Source organism: Stegodyphus dumicola, chromosome 1 (genome assembly GCF_044657685.1).
Source record: "Stegodyphus dumicola isolate Sdum_Otavi_A_Nest chromosome 1, ASM4465768v1".
Lineage (NCBI taxonomy): Eukaryota > Metazoa > Arthropoda > Arachnida > Araneae > Eresidae > Stegodyphus > Stegodyphus dumicola.
Genome location: NC_140768.1, coordinates 148,755,216 through 148,773,542, shown reverse-complemented (window position 1 = coordinate 148,773,542; position 18,327 = coordinate 148,755,216). Strand labels below are relative to the sequence as shown.

At 32.9% G+C, this 18,327-nt stretch overlaps 1 protein-coding gene across 2 annotated transcripts in view; it reads left to right on the top strand.

Moving 5' to 3' along the window:
* Positions 1-18,327, top strand: part of spel1 (DNA mismatch repair protein spel1) — a 181,230-nt gene that overhangs the window by 144,893 nt on the left and 18,010 nt on the right. For both annotated transcript variants that reach the window (XM_085821872.1, XM_085821875.1), the window contains 2 exons: positions 10,825-10,892; positions 16,771-16,860. In XM_085821872.1, coding sequence (XP_085677998.1) covers positions 10,825-10,892; positions 16,771-16,860 — 158 coding nt within the window. The remainder of the gene's footprint in view (positions 1-10,824; positions 10,893-16,770; positions 16,861-18,327) is intronic.

Genomic DNA, 18,327 nt, shown 5'->3' with positions numbered 1-18,327 from the left:
TGTAAAACTGAAGCGTACTCAAAGCTTAGATCCTCCTAATTTTCCCCTCGGGTTATTTGGGGCAGGGATGAACCATAAAGCCTTCAACTTGTGTTCTGTAAAAACGTTAGCCCGTGTCCCTGACTTATTCTATGACTGAGGTGTTTGTATGAAGCAAAAATTAAGAATTAGAGTTTCTACGACATTTCAGCAAGATAGCCTTTCCTATTAATCTAGATATTACAATATAAAGCAATAAATGTTTCTATGGAAACCCTACAATAATATTTAATTTTCATTTTATGCTTCTTATAACCACATTTATGAATACAGAAGTCTATTATACGATTATAGCTCCATTAAATATTTGAAATTAAATTCTGTGGAATTGAAATTAAATTTTGTGGAAATTAAAATATATAATAAAAAATGTTTCCTGCGAATTGATTGGTTGTGTAAAGTATTATTAAGTTGGGTCAAAAATAAAATAAAGGCACTTATTTCTGTTACAACTAAAATTATTATACTTATTACTATTGTTCTATTTAATTTATCAAGAAATATAAACATATCCCATTTCTTTCACGATTAGTAATATTGTATCCTCAAAATTTTTGTTATAAGAAAAAAAATCCTTTTTACCAAGTTGGATGTCAATTACGTCAAATTATGTGCATTTTTGTTTTATTTATTGGTTATTAATAATAAAGCTTCATCATAAAATCATTCAGTCTTTGATTCATGCCTAATTGCTTCAAAATAAATGCACAATATTATCATTCAGGTTGAATAATTGTTAAAAATTTCACAAATGTCAAATTTATTAATACTACCTTTAAATTTTTAAGTTCTAAATTAGAATTGCGTTTTAACTTTCACAAGGATTGCTGAGGTATTTGTCTATGAAAATTTAGTGAATTATCACAGTTTTAATTCATAAACTTAAAATTTTAACTAAAAATTTAATATTCTATAATGTTATAATTATTCAGATTAAAGCAACCTTTTTTATTACAAAATAAAATGTTATATTATTAACAACTTTTAATAAGCAAGCAATCTTAATGACATCGTTTAAATATTTCAGTGTCAGTTGCTGTATAAATTTGAATGAAATGATCAAAACGTTTGAATGAAATTATTTTCGAATTTCTTTCCCTGCTACTTAAGTTAATATACAACTTTAATGTACATTATAAACGATATTTCTGTTTGAAAAATTAGTGACAGTAAACCTCTAGAAACTAGAGACCATGTTTTAATGTCACATGCAGCATGTTTAATGTTACATGCAAACTTCTTTCCACCACATTCACAAAATATTAAATTTTGAACGTTCCAGAGAAAGTTAATATGAAACATTCTGCGCTTATAATAGAGACAAGCTTATTGTCCGCGTCAAGTTGCAGTTCACGGATATGAAAATTCTCCAACACATAAATAAATAGTGGAAAAAATACAAATTCACGTAGATTTTATGTAAAGTAACATTGATTGATCGATGTGTATTTTTTGCATTAAAGAGGGCAAAAACAGAAAACTGCAGTTTTTGACACCATTAAGAGTCATACATTAAAAAAAAGAGATTCTTCTGTCTAGTAGAAAAGGTTATGCTATTAGAATATGACAGAGTAGATGAGGGCTATTTGCATAAGATGAGGAATGCTTTCGTAAAGGATTTTGTAGGAAAACTGACTCGTATTCACATTCCACATGTGGAAAACCACGGAAAAAAATCATGCACTCAATATTTTTGCCTGGGATCGAATACCGGTTGAACTACCAGTATTCGGCTGCCACATGTAGGACCTTTACACTTACAAAGAGCCTTTCGCTTAAGAACTGTTTATCACCTCTTTCCTTCCCCGATGTTAGGTTTTTGTCGTTATTAGGTTACATTGTTTACTGTTGTTTGATTTCAATTAATAAGGGAGCAGACAAAGCCTCTCAACCTGAAAGATAAAATGCCTTCAGGCAGGATTTATAGGAAACTGGTTTGCGTTCGTTCATGCATCAGGGAATTGCATGCATCCGAATTTTGTTTATGTTTCTTTCATTTAGCTCAAAACATACGAGGACTCTCTATTTTAAGAAAAGAATGTTTTGGGGGACTACTTTATAAGGGTAAATTACTTGTATTAATGTTACACATGGAGGGAAAATCACGAAATCTCCCGAAGTTTCAGCCTTTGTGTAAACGATTAGGGGAAACCGGAAAAGCAATAAAATAATTTTTCACTCATGAATCGGCATCTTCAAGAAGCATCGACTCCCAGTGAGTAAAAGCGACCCTCTGGGAAGATGTATTTTAGCATAAAACGGTTTGGAAATCCAAATAATATTAATTTAGAGAACTTTTTATGGATGCAATATATAATTCTTAGTAAAAGTAAGTAAAAGGGGGTGATAAATAAGTATAAAAGTAAGTAAAAGGGGGCGATAAATAAGTATAAAAGTAAGTAAAAGGGGCAATGTAGGGTGTTTTTCGCTACTTTTAATTTTTAGAATAGAGCCCCAAACATATTACTGTCGACCCTGTATTTAGATTTGCTAACTTTCTCGATAACCTACCGAGTACAAATTTGTACTCGGTAGCACGCGATATCTATCTTCTAAGATAGAAATATTCCACTTCCGGCGAACTTTCTAAGGAAAGCTTACATGCATTTAGGTTTACATATAGAGAAAAATCATGAAAATTCCATGCAGCTGATCTATTCCGTCGCTGAAAATAGAAGCCTACAAAAATTGATAGTGTTGTGTTGCTTCAGCGACTAGATTTCTCACTTTGATGTTGGAATTAGAAATATAATTACAAAGATCTCCACTAGAGGAGATCATAATTCATTATTTTTTTCCCACGTATAAAATCTGGTTAAATATGTTTCCTCGTTTATAAATTACAGAAGTTTTTTTTTTTTTTTCAATAATTCCTGATATTTTAAAGGAAAATTTTCATGTATTTTTTTTCTTGGAGGTTTAAATAATCATTGATTGAAACCACACTAATTTTAACTAACAATCAGAAAAAGACACAAATGACGTGAACTCTTTCATAATTATATTACTCATTAGCATTAAAAAAACTTAACTTGGGTTGAAGATTTCCTCAGAAGATTTTTTTTTAATTTCTTAATTTAGATGCCATACAGTCTGGTAATACATATCTAATAATGCATAATAATAAGTCTGGTTATACTACAGCCATATCAGTGGCCGATAAGACCGCTAAATATTAGTTGTTCGATTTGGATTCAAACTCAGACGAACGAATGCGATGGCTGTATGGTATTTTTCTATGTATATCGTGAGTATGAGCTATTCGTTAGAAAGTCCTCTATGAAGGCATCTTTCACCTTAAAAGCAGATAGTCATCGTGTGTTTTGCTGTATTCAAATAATCCTAACCTTCAAACTACGGCACCTATCACTCTAAATCAAGATGAAAGCTTTCTAAACAAGATTTTTAAATCGGGCTGTGGGGGGGTTCCAGTGGCCAATCGCTAAAAGCGCTGAATACTGGTAATTAGACAGGGGTTCAAATCCATACGAACGCGCTTGTTCTATGAAAGTTTTCCGGGGTTTTTCTACGTTTAGTGTGGATGAGATCTAGTTCAACTTAGAAATTCTCTCCATGATAGTTTCAATCTATTGTGCAGATTCCAAATCCATTAAATTTTCTTTATTAAATACAATTATAATTCTTTCTTTTTAGAGAAATCGCAGGAAAAAAACTGTAAACATCAAATCGAGAGCGATTACGAATATTTTAAAACAGTTAAAATTTTGAGCGGAAAAGCTTTTTTAATATGCTCATAAGCAACTGAAAATTAGGGGAAGAAAAAAATTTTAAATTGGCATAAAATTTTGTTGATTTCTACAACAACCTATATAAATGCGTTTTCAAAAACTTCTGCTGAAATATGAAGAGTTGTATTTGTAAAGCATTTATTAGTGAGATCTGTAATTATATACTCAGCTTTTAGTTTTCATAATTTCCATTCATCAGAATAAAGTCATTAAGTGTAAGGGGGGGGCAAAAGAATTTTAAAGAAAAGATTATTTTTTAAATGACTCAAAATTTCCTGAGCTAGTATAAGTAATTATGTAACTCAAATAATTAAATATTTGCAAAAATTTTGTTGACCTCTCTCGGTCTTACCAATATTTCTGTATAGATATAGAACATAATTAAATATCAATAATGAGTATCATAGACAGTGGAGGATGTAGAACATCACATTATATAATTGTGCTTGTCGCAAAAGCAGCCACTTTGATAAATGAACATAACTGTCGGGAATCGCGTATGAATGTCACGTACATGCTTTATAATACCAAGAATGTTATAAAAATGACAGTTATCTGATATCAACATTTGCCGAACTTTCCAAAATGTTTAAAAATATAATATTTAAGAGTCGGCAAGTTTGTTTAAAAAATTGTATGCATTTCAATCACGGTGTTTGGCGCTATAATCAGAAGCTCATCGTCGATATTTAGACTATTTCTCGATAACCTACCGAGTTCAAATTTTGTACTCACACCGTTTACAGATGGAAATACGCGTGGTAAACCGAGTTTTATAAAATTCGATTTAGAGGTCTTAAAATTTAATGTTGAAACAAATTTTTGCGCATATTTCCATTTAAAGAATAAACTAAAAATCTCACAGATTTTAAGTTTGCATCACTTTACAGAGCGTAAAATAGTTTTTGAAATAAAATTTGCATAAAATTAATATAATTTCTGATTTTGGGCGAATTTTTAAAACTTTTATACTTTTATGAGGAATTTTGGAAGTAAAAAACTGTACCAAAAGGAGAAAAATAATTTGTCGTACAGATTAATGGGAATAAGAGCCCCTTTGAAAAATTCCTGTACAGTTTTATAAGAAGAATAATAGATTCTTAAATAACGAAATCAAATATCGAATCACATTGTCAGAAGTATAAGATTTATAAATTTAAAAGAGAACCCGCACGTTTGTTATTCGTGATATAAATTTGTCGAAATTTTTTTAAAGAGAATTATTTAATCATGTGTTCCCAGTAAATTATATGATGCATTATTTTTCTCATTTTAATTCATTAATAATTTTATGAGTCATAAATAAAAGTTTATTTTGTAAAAACTTGTTTATTTTATTCAATAATTGTTCTAAAACGAAAATTCTTAATTCATTTTATATATACATTCACTTTGTAACTGGTAATAAATTTGTTTCTTTGGAGTCAGTGTAAGGCCTTTATCTCAAAACATCAAGAAGACTTCTCCCCGCGATAATGACAGCCATTACCCATTGTCGTCAAGGGTGCATGGACCCTTGTCCCCTTAGGCAATGGGGGTTGGAAGACATACAAAAATACGGGCTAGTCGTTTTTGGCGCATTTTTTCGCTAATACAAAAACACGGGACGATCCGTTTTCGGGGGTACATTTAAACTTACAATAATCCGTAATGAACTGTTAAGAGACCTGCATAAAAGAACGAGATAATCCGGGTCAAACCGTTAAAGGGTTAATCCTTAAAACTTTCATACTTAATTTGACAGGTAGATCATAATATTTGGTTAGAAAAACTGAAAGCTGAATTTCAATGTATAACAAATTTGTAGTCAGAATTTACCTAATACTTTGTATATCAAAATTCACTACCAGTTGCTTGCATGTGGCATTTAAAGATGATAATGCTGCAGAATTCACTGCCAGCAGTTCTTGTAATACATTGAGTAGGGGCATGTTTCACAGAAGTGTTTCCAACAAATCTTTAGGGAAAGGAGGAACTGCAAGGGATCATATCTGGAGATGTAAAAGGTCAAAAGTTTTACTTGTTTCTTTTTTCTTATGCATTTCTTACTATTTAACATTGAGAAGCAGTTAAACAAATAATGTAATGAGTGTAACTAAACATGGTTATATAAACAAAATAATAAAAATGATTATATAAATCATTTTCTTTTACCTGTGAAGATAATTCAGGTTTCTATTTTAAGAAATAGTATTTTCTCATTATCTCCACCTCTCTCTGAAAAGTTGACAACTCATTGGCAATTAATTTTTTGTCACGCTAATACACAAAAAACAACAGATGTTTGAAAATCGGAGTTAATTAAGAATTCCATAAATGAGTAATGAATGAATAAAATTAAAAAGGGGGAAAAACATAATAAAACCCATTTTTAAGAAATCTGTATGTAATTTTTGGAGAGCAGCTGTTCTCCCCCCCCCAGTGTACGCAACAATCAGTTTTTGCTCTAAAAAGTATGAAATAATTATAAAAATTTGGTACTGAACATGTTATTTTATACATGTATGTGACAATGTATTTTCAGTGAAGAAAAGCATCAGAGAATTGCGAGTTCTGAAAATTTTGGTCTGTAAATTGTATCACTCAGATGCAACTTGTGCCATATATTTGCTTTCTCTTTCATTCAGCAACAAACTTCTGTCTCTGTATAATTCCTTATGTACACACACACAAACTACAGTACAAAGTCTTTAATCCGGACGTCCATAATCCAAAATGATCTATAATCCGCACCTCAAAGGCTACAAACTTTCTGCACATGCGTAGTGTTTACACATTTGCATAATACCTTTACGCATGCGCATTTAATGTATAACGGATGGTATAAGCTATGCTAAAATTATCTAATTATCTATTTCAGTTAATGTTGCAGATTGCATTGTTCCTTAATCTTCTAATTGGATCCGGCTTATTATTTTTTCCAGACTGTTAGAGCAATTTTATAAAAAGTAAGCTTGAACTTTCGATTATGTCAAAAAGAAGTTTCCAATTCTGGAGCTGCCAAAGGATCTACAAAGCAAAAGCATGTTTCGATATCCATCAAATAAAAAGTGGAATTGCTGCAAAAAAAATGGATAAAGGCATGACAGAGAGGTTAGTGAAAACGAAAAAATTTCAATTGACAGGTTATTCAGTATTCTCGGCACAGCAATTACAGGACTTGAACAGTGGAACTTTGTAACTGAACAAGAAATTATGTCTGTTTATATAGAATTAAAGAGAAAGTATTAGCACATAAAACAAAGCAACTTAAACAACTTACATTGAAAAAAATGTTTTATAAAGTAAACAAATAAATATTAAGCTCTTGTTTTTTTGTAAATTTTGATACTCTTTAGATCATAATTGCTCTTTACTTCATAAATTACGGTTTTATATTTTTAATTTTATAATTTCTGCATGCCATATTACCAGATTTAAATTGATGATCTATAATCCGGAAAAACCCCTAATCTGGAATCGCCGAAGTCCCGAAGAGTCCAGATTAAAGACTTTGTACTGTACTCGTTCCAGAAAACACACTAATGAGTGTAAACTTTAAAGGCAGGAATCCATGCTTATCTGCCATGCGTGTGCATACTTCGATTGCCACATAAATACATTTTGGTGACATAGTATGTTGCTTTCATTATTGCTTTTCATGGGATAATCAGAAAGAACTAAAATAATTCTATGAATAAATGAAGCTTACTGTTTTTTAAATGGCCTTCACATGTAAATTGTAACTTAATAAACTACTGTCTATGTTGTCTGCTAGCCTAAATAGATTTATGAATACTTGCTATTTCATGAGACTGTTTCATAACTATTTGAAGCGCTGGTCTTGAAAAGCGTTAGAGAGATAATGAAAAGAACTGCCAAAGTTATTTTGGAAACAGTTTATATTAATGCAGATTTTAAAACATTGTAACTACTCGAGAAGCCAGACATAAAAATGGTTTTGGTCATTTTGATGATAAGGACTTTAGTCGGTAGCATGTTATCTGAGTGACAAACTACAGATGGAGGACAAAATAATGCGAACATCTGTGAAAAAGTATGACATATTTCACACCTGCAACAGAAGTCTGCCACCTAGTGAGCGTGAAGAGGAAGGTATCAGTCTCTCAACAGCAGTCACTTGCGTTGCATGTTTCGATCGAACTGCCTGTGACAAGTTGATATGTGAGACCTGTCAGAGTTCCAAAGAGGAATGATACTTGGAGTGCGTTTAAGTGGAGCATCGGTTACAGAAATAGCAAACCTTGTGGGGGTGCAAGGAGTAGGGTATCAGCCGTTATGACAGCGTACACGAAAGAGGATACGCTGTCATAACGGTGTACACGAAAGATGTCTTCAAAGCACAACAGTGGCAAAAAGTCAAAGCTGGCTGATACGGATAGACGGGTCTTGAATCACATAGTAGACCAAAAGCACAAGCAGTCATTATCCGAGATAACATCTGAAATGAACAGTCACCTTCAGAACTCCGTTTCAACAAAAACTGTCAAAAGGGAACTTCATGCTGCGAACATTTATGGCAGAGTGTCAATTCATAAACCCTTGGTGATAGCAACTAATGCGACGCCAGTGGTGCAGAGATCGCAAAGGCTGGCCCTGACAGCAGTGGCAACAGGTAATATGGTAAGATGAATTGTCATTCACCCTATTTCAGATGACTGGACGTGTTTATGTGTGGAGAACGCCCAAAGAAGCATTTCATCCTGACTGCCTCTTGCCGACTGTGAAGCATGGGAGTATCACCATTATGGTGTGGGGTGTGATATCTTGGCACGGTTTTGGGCCACTTGTTATTCTGCATGTGATGATCACATTCAATTACTATCTAAGCATTCTAGGGGATCATGTCCATCCTTTTTGTCCAGATTGTATTCCCTAGGGAGCGACCACTTTTACAAGACGACAACGCCCCTATCCATACTGCTAGGTGTATTCAAGAATGGTTCGAAGAGCATGACGATGCAGTTGAACATCTCGCTTGGTCCCCCTCAGTCTCCAGACTTGAATATTATTGAACATTTATGGGCATATTTGGAGTCCAAACTTTGTTCCCAATTTCCACCTCTCTCTGGACTTTCAGAATTAGAGACCGCTCTGCAGGAGGAATTACTTAATAATATTCCTTTAACTATTGTCCATGACCTTTGTGCATCTATCCCACGTTGCATTCAATCTGTACTTCAGTCAAAAGGTGGTCCAACCCCCTATTTTTTTAGTTATTATTATTATTATTTTTTCTTATTACGTGCTCCGCCCTTGGGCACTACACGGAAAGGGAGGGATGCCCCATGAAGATCTTTTTAAGGGAAACTGGCTCGTATCCACGTTGCACATGGGGAAAAACACGAAAACGCCCATGCAGCCAGCCCGTTCGCCAGGACTCGAACCCTGGACCGAATTCCAGTGTTCAGCGGCTTTTACCGCTCGGCCGCTAGTGGGCCCTCCAACCCCCTATTAATAAAGATTTTCCATTATTTCACAGGTGATCGTATTATTTTGTCCTCCATCTGTAAGTACATCTTCAGTAAATACAGGTATGCTGATTCTCTTGTCTCAAAATCATTCTATTTTGCTTGTCTATTGTCTTTCAAAACTATAGCTTTTTTTTGAGAGGATATTTGGTAATCTGCAGTGAATGAATCCAAATAATGCTTTTAGCAAGGTAATCAGTTGTTTCATTGCCAAGGATTCTGAAATAAGCTTTGATCCAGGTTATCGAAGATTTAGTGCAATATGGGATGCTGTGCAGAATCATTCAAATAGTGCAGACTATACCAAGTATGTTTTTAGAAATAGTATCTATTCTTTTCTGGTTATCTATGTGACTGCTCATATTGTAACCAGAAGTTCAGTCTGGTAACACTGTTGTTTGTTGGGAGGCAATCTGCTTGATAATTTCAAGATAATTTTGTTCTCTTGTAAGTTCATCCAGGTGTTGCCCGTGTGAGAACTGGTTTCCTGATAACTCACGGCCATGCAGAAGTTGATTAAGTAAGTGCATATATTTATACAGTGTAAAGTGTGTGATCCAGATGTCCAGTAACTGGAATGATTTATTATCTAAACTTCCATGAAACTTTAAAAAAAAAATTTTTTTTTTTTCTTTTTTCGCACACAGTGGGAGAATGAATACTATTGTTCCTATTAACTGTGTTTTTTTGTGTGGGTGCAGAAAACAGCATTATTTGCAATAATATTCAATCATGCTGCATGTTGTTTTGGCTTGAAGCACTTGCTGGCTAGAAAATCACATTTTTATTTTCACCTCTTATATGGTTAATGAGAAGTTTTTTTTTTTTTTTTTTCGGGGGGGGGGGGGGGGTTCAGTCTACATTACATTACACTGTTACATTAATGAAGCAAAACAAAAATTAACATTTTTCCTTTCCATTTTTTGTTAAGATTATAAATGCTTTATTGTTTCATAAATAACCTTTCATATTTTAAATTTTCTATGTGGCAAAGTCCAAATGTGTACACTATGCAACTACAATAATTTAAAGCAGAAACATCATCTTACACAGAGATGACAATGACAAATAAATTAATGAATTAACAAGGTACTTAGATTTAAAAAATATTTTGTCTTTCTGTTACTAAAGAGAATTTTTCAATGTTTTTATCAGATTGAGGCCTTTGGTAAAAATTAGCGTATGAGTTAAAGCAAAGTTCTTTATATATCTTGTTTTACTGAATTCTTTTCTCCACAATAATTTTTTATAAACTTGAAATTGATTTCAGTTACTGTTTAGTGATAATTTAAAAATAACATTTTTTAAAAGATTAGTTTATGGTCTTGAACGAGTTAGAAGATTTGCATTATTAAGGCATTTAATTAGTTGTCCTTATAATTTCCAAATTATAATTTATATGTATATTTTATTATATATTTATTATCAGAAGGCTTTTTGAATAGTCTTTTAAAAGTATAACTGTTGAATTTTTAAAGTAGTAACTGTTGAAATAAAGTATCTGTTAGATACTTTACAGCTGTTGGTTTATTTAGATGCTATTGGTTATACTGTCCTTTTTTTAGGATGCTCTGATGAAAGTTTTGGTATTCATGTCGCAAGGCTAGCAAAATTTCCTGAAACAGTTATTAAGGTATGTTTTTGGTTTTATTTTTGGTTCATATTCTTTACTAATTTAAACTGTACCAAAAAAGAAAAGAAAATTAGGAAGGTAGTATTGTACTTCTTGTTCTAGTCAGCCAACAAAATTAAAGTTGTATTCTTCAAGTCTCGAAGGAACAAGTTAAGATTGCATTAGATTTCTCTATTATTGCAAGAGAAAATCAAAATTTTCTTGAAATAATATAATAGTTTCCCTGAAAAAAAAAAAAAAAAGATTCATTCAATGCCCTTTAACCTTTCAGCAGTTATGAGATTATGCAATTCTTTCCTTCTGAATAACTGTGATGTCACGTGATGATCGTTTTTGTGTAGAGTTTTTGAAATTTTAGTTCTGTAATTTGAAGAATTTTATGGCCATACATTGTAGTTAATAACTTTGATCTATTTTTACAATGTTAAAAGCCACTTACATTGCATAAGGAATGAAAATTTAAGCATCCCACAGCCATCAGCAAGTTTCTGCACTGATATGCTTTTTGAGGACCTGCCCATTTAAGTTATTTTACTATCGTATTGTATGGGAATGTTAGTTTTCTATGTTATTAATTTATGAAGTTAATTTTACATTGCTTTACAATAAGAAAATATTTTGGTTTTACATTGAATACAATAGTTTCTACAAGAAGACTTTCAAGACGGCGACTGTTGAAATTACATTATTATATTCCAGCAAAGATTTTTAAGAACAGTGAATGTTTCTAATTATTTCTTACAAACTTTTAAAACTGGACTTGAAAACATTTCATTCTTCTAAAATTTTCAGTAAAATCTGAAATTTGTATTCATTGACCAAAAATGTTGTATTCAAAATTTAGATCAAAATTCTCTTGTTTTGCTAACTCTAATAATTTTTCAATAAAGGCTTTTCTGTTGCTAAGCTTTTTTTCTCTTTGAAGGGGATCTATGTGAAATAAAAAAAATATGAAACTGAAATTTACTCATTTTAATTTGGCTATGTCCCTTCTTATCTTAAAAATACCAACGTATAAATCTAAAATGCATCATCTGAAAAATTAATTCGCTTTGAGTTTATGTAATTATCCTGCAATGCAGTAAACTCTCAGCCAATCAGATTAAAGAAATGTTGTCTATAAATATTGCTGTTTTTCTGTTGCATCAGACCCTTTTTATTTTCTCTATTCCTCTCACTGCTACTTGTATATGTTCGCTTTGCTTCCATTGTGGGAGAATGCAAGTTTTCAAAATTGTGTGGGTGCATACTGCACCCGTGATGATATGTTAACTATGTGTTCAAATGATGTGTCTGTCTTCAAAGTGTCATCCTTTTATCTATTTATCTGTTTAATTCGAAGCCTTGAGTCATCATCTACACTGAAACATCACACACACATATGTATGTAATAAAATCAATTTTGGTGATGACATAAATGCTAATCAGGAAAACTGTTCATAAGAAGATAGTTGCAGTCGTGGCTAATTCAGCATGTTTCAGGTGTGTGCCTATCTTTTTAACAAAGTACTTCTCACATTTTTGAAGCATGCTATAGAAAGGAGGGGAATGCCCAGATCATAGGGTGTCGATTTGGTAAAACTGAGTCAGGGTTCGTAGTGGTCCTTATAAGTGCTTATAAGTCCTTATATTTGAAAATAAAATATAAAGGCCCTTATAGGTGCTTACTTTTTATTTAAAGCCCTTATTTTTTTGTTTTTAGTGCTTATTTTTTGCTTATTTTATTTATTTATTTTTTTTTTTAATTAACGCGCAATTTTCCCCCGTACCAAAGCCGAAACTAAATAAACAACTTTTCTTCCTAATATGGAATGTCAGATGGTGAGTCATACTCCCAAAAATAGCTTTTCCCCCTTTCTCTGCATTAACATAACCTTTAGTGTGCACGAAGAGTACAGACAGGTGCCCGTCGTTCTATTGGTCAAAGAATTGTGAAAGCAGTAGAAAATTCCGCTAAATTCGGCATTCTTTTCCTCGCACCCAAATACTACACACGTTTGAATTTTTATCAAGATCTTAAAAATTTGCATTTTCGTTCTGCTTGGTCAGTTCATATTCGTGTTTATTATGATCGTTATGCTTATATTATGAGCATATGTATGAATGTTTTTAATAACATAGTTGCAGTAACTGCTGAAATATAGTAAACTTCCAAAAGTGGTTGTGTTTTAACACAGATTAGCTTTCTAAGGAATAATATTCGGAATGGCTTAAATAAAGGGAAAGTAATCGAATAGTCAAAATAATTTCATTTTTTTTGGCCAATACATTATACAGTACGAAGATTAGGAGGTTCTCCCCTTTCTCCAAAAAATCTCGAATATTGAAACTGTTACAGTTCGCTGCAAAACAAGCAACGGACATTTTTTGGGGGGGGGTCACTTTCCAATCTGGATTCAATAGGACTAAAAGTTTTGCGGTCTACCAACCCAAGCGAAGAATTATTCTATTCCGGAAATTTCACTCAGTCTGTTGAAAATTAGAATGAAAAACACCCCAGATTGGTAAGTCTCTTTCTTTTCCTTTATTTAGTTCTTTATTCTCCCAATACCGGCAGCTGTTGAATCTGATTGCGTAATATCATGTAGGGAAGAATTACGGCGCACGTATTGCGCAATAACGTTTGCAATATTTTGCAGAGATGATTAATTTTGAAGTTCGGTCCGAGATTTGTTTATGAACACTTAAAAGAGTTTTACTGTGCTTGCAAAGCAGAATATTTTTCTGTTCCGTTGGTTTGTTTTTGTTTGTTTTGTTGGTTTGTTCCGTTGGTTTAGCAGAAAAATCTAAAGAGCGGCTACAGTCTACCCCCCGCCCCCTCCGCTCCTTCAAGTTATGCTCGACTGTCCGAATATTCGCCAATTTCCAAGTTTGTGGGTTAGTTAACCTTTTACTGTTAAAGATGACTGCATGAAGCAAATTTCTGTCTTCTGATTTCAGAAATGTTCCTCTTTTTTACTTAAATTACTTTTCTTGCAATATCTGTTAAAGGAAAACTGATATACGACGAAAATTTAGAAAATGTTCAGAATTTAGATTTAAATTAGTTAAATATCAATATGAGTGGGAAAATAAAGTGTATTTATTATTAAGTTCCAAGCGAATAGAATAAATATGCCTTATCATTATTTATTTCCTCTATTTTGAACTGAAATTTCATCATTAACTCTTGTAATATAGTTTAGTTCTGCATAGTTTTTTTTTTCTCTCATTGCAAACTAGTTCTGTATATTGAACTGTTATTTAAAATTTAAAAAAGAGTAATTATTATCCATGGTTGAGGTAATCCTTATTCTCTTTTAATAAATACTGCATTTCTCATATTTTAAATTACGAGTCTAATTTTTAAGGTTATGCAGTTGTGTATAATGTAATTAGACAGGTGCTTATTTTTTTTCTTAAAATGTGCTTGAAAAGTGCTTATAGGTGATTATTTTTTTTAACTAAAATGTGGCTATGAACCCTGTGAGTTTTGGTTTGACTTTATTCTGATTGGTTGCTAAAAGTTTCAGTTTGCAAATTTCGATATTCTAATTGGCTGAAGCATTATGTAAATACTTGCATCATTCTCATTATGTAAGAATTATTGATTAATTTTGAAATAATGCAGCATAAAATGATTTGGTATGAGTAAGTAGTATTTTATCTAGCATGCACACACACTCAGCCTTCAAAGAAATTACGTTTTAGTTCTGGTTTCATCAACAGATGGCATTTGTAGCTTATCTCCTGTCCAGGCTTTCTTATCTTATCTAATCATTATATCTTATCTCGTTCATATGCGCTTTTGCAGCTGAGGATGATGGTTCAGTAAAACCATCGAAACTAGTCCTGTGAAAATTTGAAAATATTACGCTGATTTTTGTTGTTTGACTTCTAAATTAATATTTGTTTGGCATGTTATTGTATCTTAATATATATACAGTCAAAAGTTGTTAATCCGGACTCGTCGGGACTTCGGCGATTCCGGATTATAGATCATCAGTTTAAATCTTGTAAGATGGCATGCAGAAATTCTAAAATTAAAAATATGAAACCATAATTTATGAAATAAAGAACAATTATGATCTAAAGGGTATCAAAATTTACAAAAAAAAAAAAAAAAAGCTTAATATTTATTTGTTTACTTTATTAAACATTTCTTTCAATGTAAGTTGTTTAAGTTGCTTCGTTTTATGTGATAATACTTTCTCTTTAATTCTATAAACAGACATAATTTCTTGTTCAGTTACAAAGTCCCGTTAATTGCTGTGCCGAGAATACCGACTAACTTGTGAATCGAAATTTTTTCGTTTTCACTCACCTCTCTGTCACATTCTTCATGTCTTTATCCATTTTTTGCAGCAATTCCACTTTTTGTTTGATGGACATCGAAACATACTTTTGTTTTGTATGATTCTTTGGGAGCTCCAGAATCGGAAATTCTATTTGACATAATCGAAAGTTCAAGTTTACTTTTATAGTATTGCTCTTACAGTCTGCAAAAAATAATAAGCCGGATCCAGTTCGAAAATTAAGGAACAACGCAACCATCAACATTAACTGATATAGATAATTAGATAATTTTAGCTTATACTTATGCATAAAACGCGCCCGCGAAAACGTATTCTGCATTTGCGCACACGCATATGCGCAGTCGTAAAAAGTCTTACGCGCATGCGTAAACGCCTGTGCGCATGTGTCAACGCGGCGCGTGCGCAGAAAGTATTTAGCTTTGAGGTCCGGATTATAGATCATTCTGGATTATGGGTGTCCGAATTAACGACTTTTGACTGTATATGTTAAAATAAAATTAAGAATTATTTATGTGCATAACTGATTATGCATTTCAATAGTATTTTCAGAAACTAACTTTTAATCCCTTAAAAACAAAGACCTTGTTTGATTATAATATTTTTATTAGTCGTTTGCAGATGGCTTAGTGTTTGGATATGTAAAGAGTACAGGGTGGCCCAAGATAAATCAAAATGGATATGGGAATGGAGAACTCAAAAAGCATTAGTCTATTCAACATCACAACAAACAATAACACATCAAATGCTACATAGCAAGCTGTTATGCACATTGAACTTGTCTCTCATTTACTTATGTAATATTGCCTTCATGCATTCTTCACTTGCTTTGGGTTTATCTTGGACCATGCTGTACTTCATCTTTAAACTTTGTTTCATCAGAAATAGGTATCTTTTCACAAAGTAGTTAAAATAGTTAAATTGTAGTTATTTCATCCTATATTTTACTGCTGATAAAATGAATTAGTTTTCCTTATAAGTAACTTAACATATGAAAGACAATATCTTTAGACTATCTTTCATTGGGTTATGTAAATCTGGTGGATAACTTGTTTATTCAAAATTGATTGTTGAATTCAAAATGGAAAAATAGCGTTTATTTTGCAAAATGACATGAGATTTCATATTCTTGGTTAATTTTAAGCTTGCTTGTGGGCACCTCTGTTGTATTTAGATTTTTATATCTTTTTTGCATTTTTTAAGAGAAAAGTATTTCCTCACAAAGTACTTTGTTGTTAATTAGTTGGGTAATATGATTTAAGTTTTATATGATTTAAGTTTTATATCATTTAATTTAATTTTATTTATTTTTTTAGTTTATTTAATTTTCCATAAGTTTTATTTTCCTAAAGTATTTTGGGTCATTTAAAAAGATTTTTACTGCTTTCTAATTTTTTACATTGATAGGGAAGAGATTTGTTTTAAAAAATGTAATTTTTTCCTTTAAATTAATAATGCATTTATATTGTGAAGTAGGTAATTGTTTCATATATTTTATTAAAAAAGACTTGAAGTTGTTTAAATTGTAAATTTTCCCTTAATGATATGTAGTTAATTATGGTAAAATTGTTTTTAATTAATTTTAGAAAGCAGAGCAAACATTGAAGGAGTTGGATGAAACTCATATTTCTCTTGAAGAAATTGCAAGCAAATTTTCATCTGTTCCTGAAGGAGAAGTAATAATTAGTTTCAATTTTTATAGAATCAAATAAATTGTGATAATGAAGTAAATTAAAAAACAGGCGAAAGTGATTTAAATGTCAGGAAATTTTCCCCCGTTTCTGGTTCTGTAGTTGAACAAATAATGAAATACTTATTAATCTATTGAAAACATTACTCATTGGAACCTCAGTTTATCATTTTAATGGGGTGGAAGACATAAAACAGAAACAATCCAAATATTAAGCTTGGAAAATATTATGTATAATACATACCTGCCAACTTTTACGAATTTTTCTAAATTTTTACGAAAATGTGTTTGTCTTTACGATTTTACGATCGTAATCCATTTTTTACGATTTTTTTTTTCAAGTGTTTTTAGTGATTTTTGTCGAAATTTTAGAATTTTTCGCCAATTGCATCGTGTTTTACCGCCAACTACCGACTACTTCGAATCCAGTAACCTGCGGTTTCTCCCAACTCGCGGCTTAACCAGCCAATCCAATGCGGTGAACTTCTTTCTCCCACTCTTTTCTTTGTGGGTGGCAGATTATTTTTTTAGCGTAGATTGTCACATTCTGTTTTTTTTTTTTTTTTTCCCTCCACGTGCTACGAATGGGCGAAGTACGTCGGGAGCATAGCTCCTGGTAGGGCCACCCTAGGCGTGAAGGCCGTTCCAACATGCCCAGCTAAAGCATGGCAGGTGAAGAACCCTCAGGGGATTGCCGTCTTGGTGATCGGGTGTCACACTCCCGGGGCCCCAGTGACCTCTCCTCTTATCTAGCTCTTTCTTTCCTCTCCTCTTATCTAACTCTCTCTCTCCTATTTCTCTCCCTTGTGGTTTCCTCTACAGGAAGTTGGGGCTCACTGTGAGATGCAGCTACTACTCTGGTTTCTGTTTCACCATGGTGAGAATACCGCCTATGCGTTTGCCGTGCATGGTGACCCGTAGGGTGGGAAAGGAGGATCCTGGCAGTTGAGGGGCGAGATACTGTCCCCAACACACTGCTTTGGCCTCTGCTTCTACTTAAAACGGGAGGCACTTAGCTGTCCCCGCTAGTGTCAATCGGCTGGTCACTAGTCCTATTGGTCAGTGGCTAGGGGATAAGCTCTCGGAAGTCTCCGCTTTCGGGAAACCCGACTGTGGGGCTTCAGTTTGCGTATCGGCCCGGCTAGCCCTAACACAGGGATCTGTGTTCCCTTGTTGGGCTCCATGGTGGGTAGGGCGGTCGGGCCCGAAACTTTCTCTCTTTTCAATTTGAAAACTTTAACTTCTTCTCCTAACCATATGGATACGGAAAATTCTGGAGCTGCTAAAAGAATTTGCACTTCGACCTTAGTTAGCACAAGCAAATGTCCAAAGTTCTTAGTTATTACTGGTCAGCTAAAAATTTATCACCATTCTTCATCCATAAGCATATTGTGGCCTCAGCAGGCGAGCCAAAACACATAAAAAAGCTCCGTTCAGGATCTCTGCTCATCGA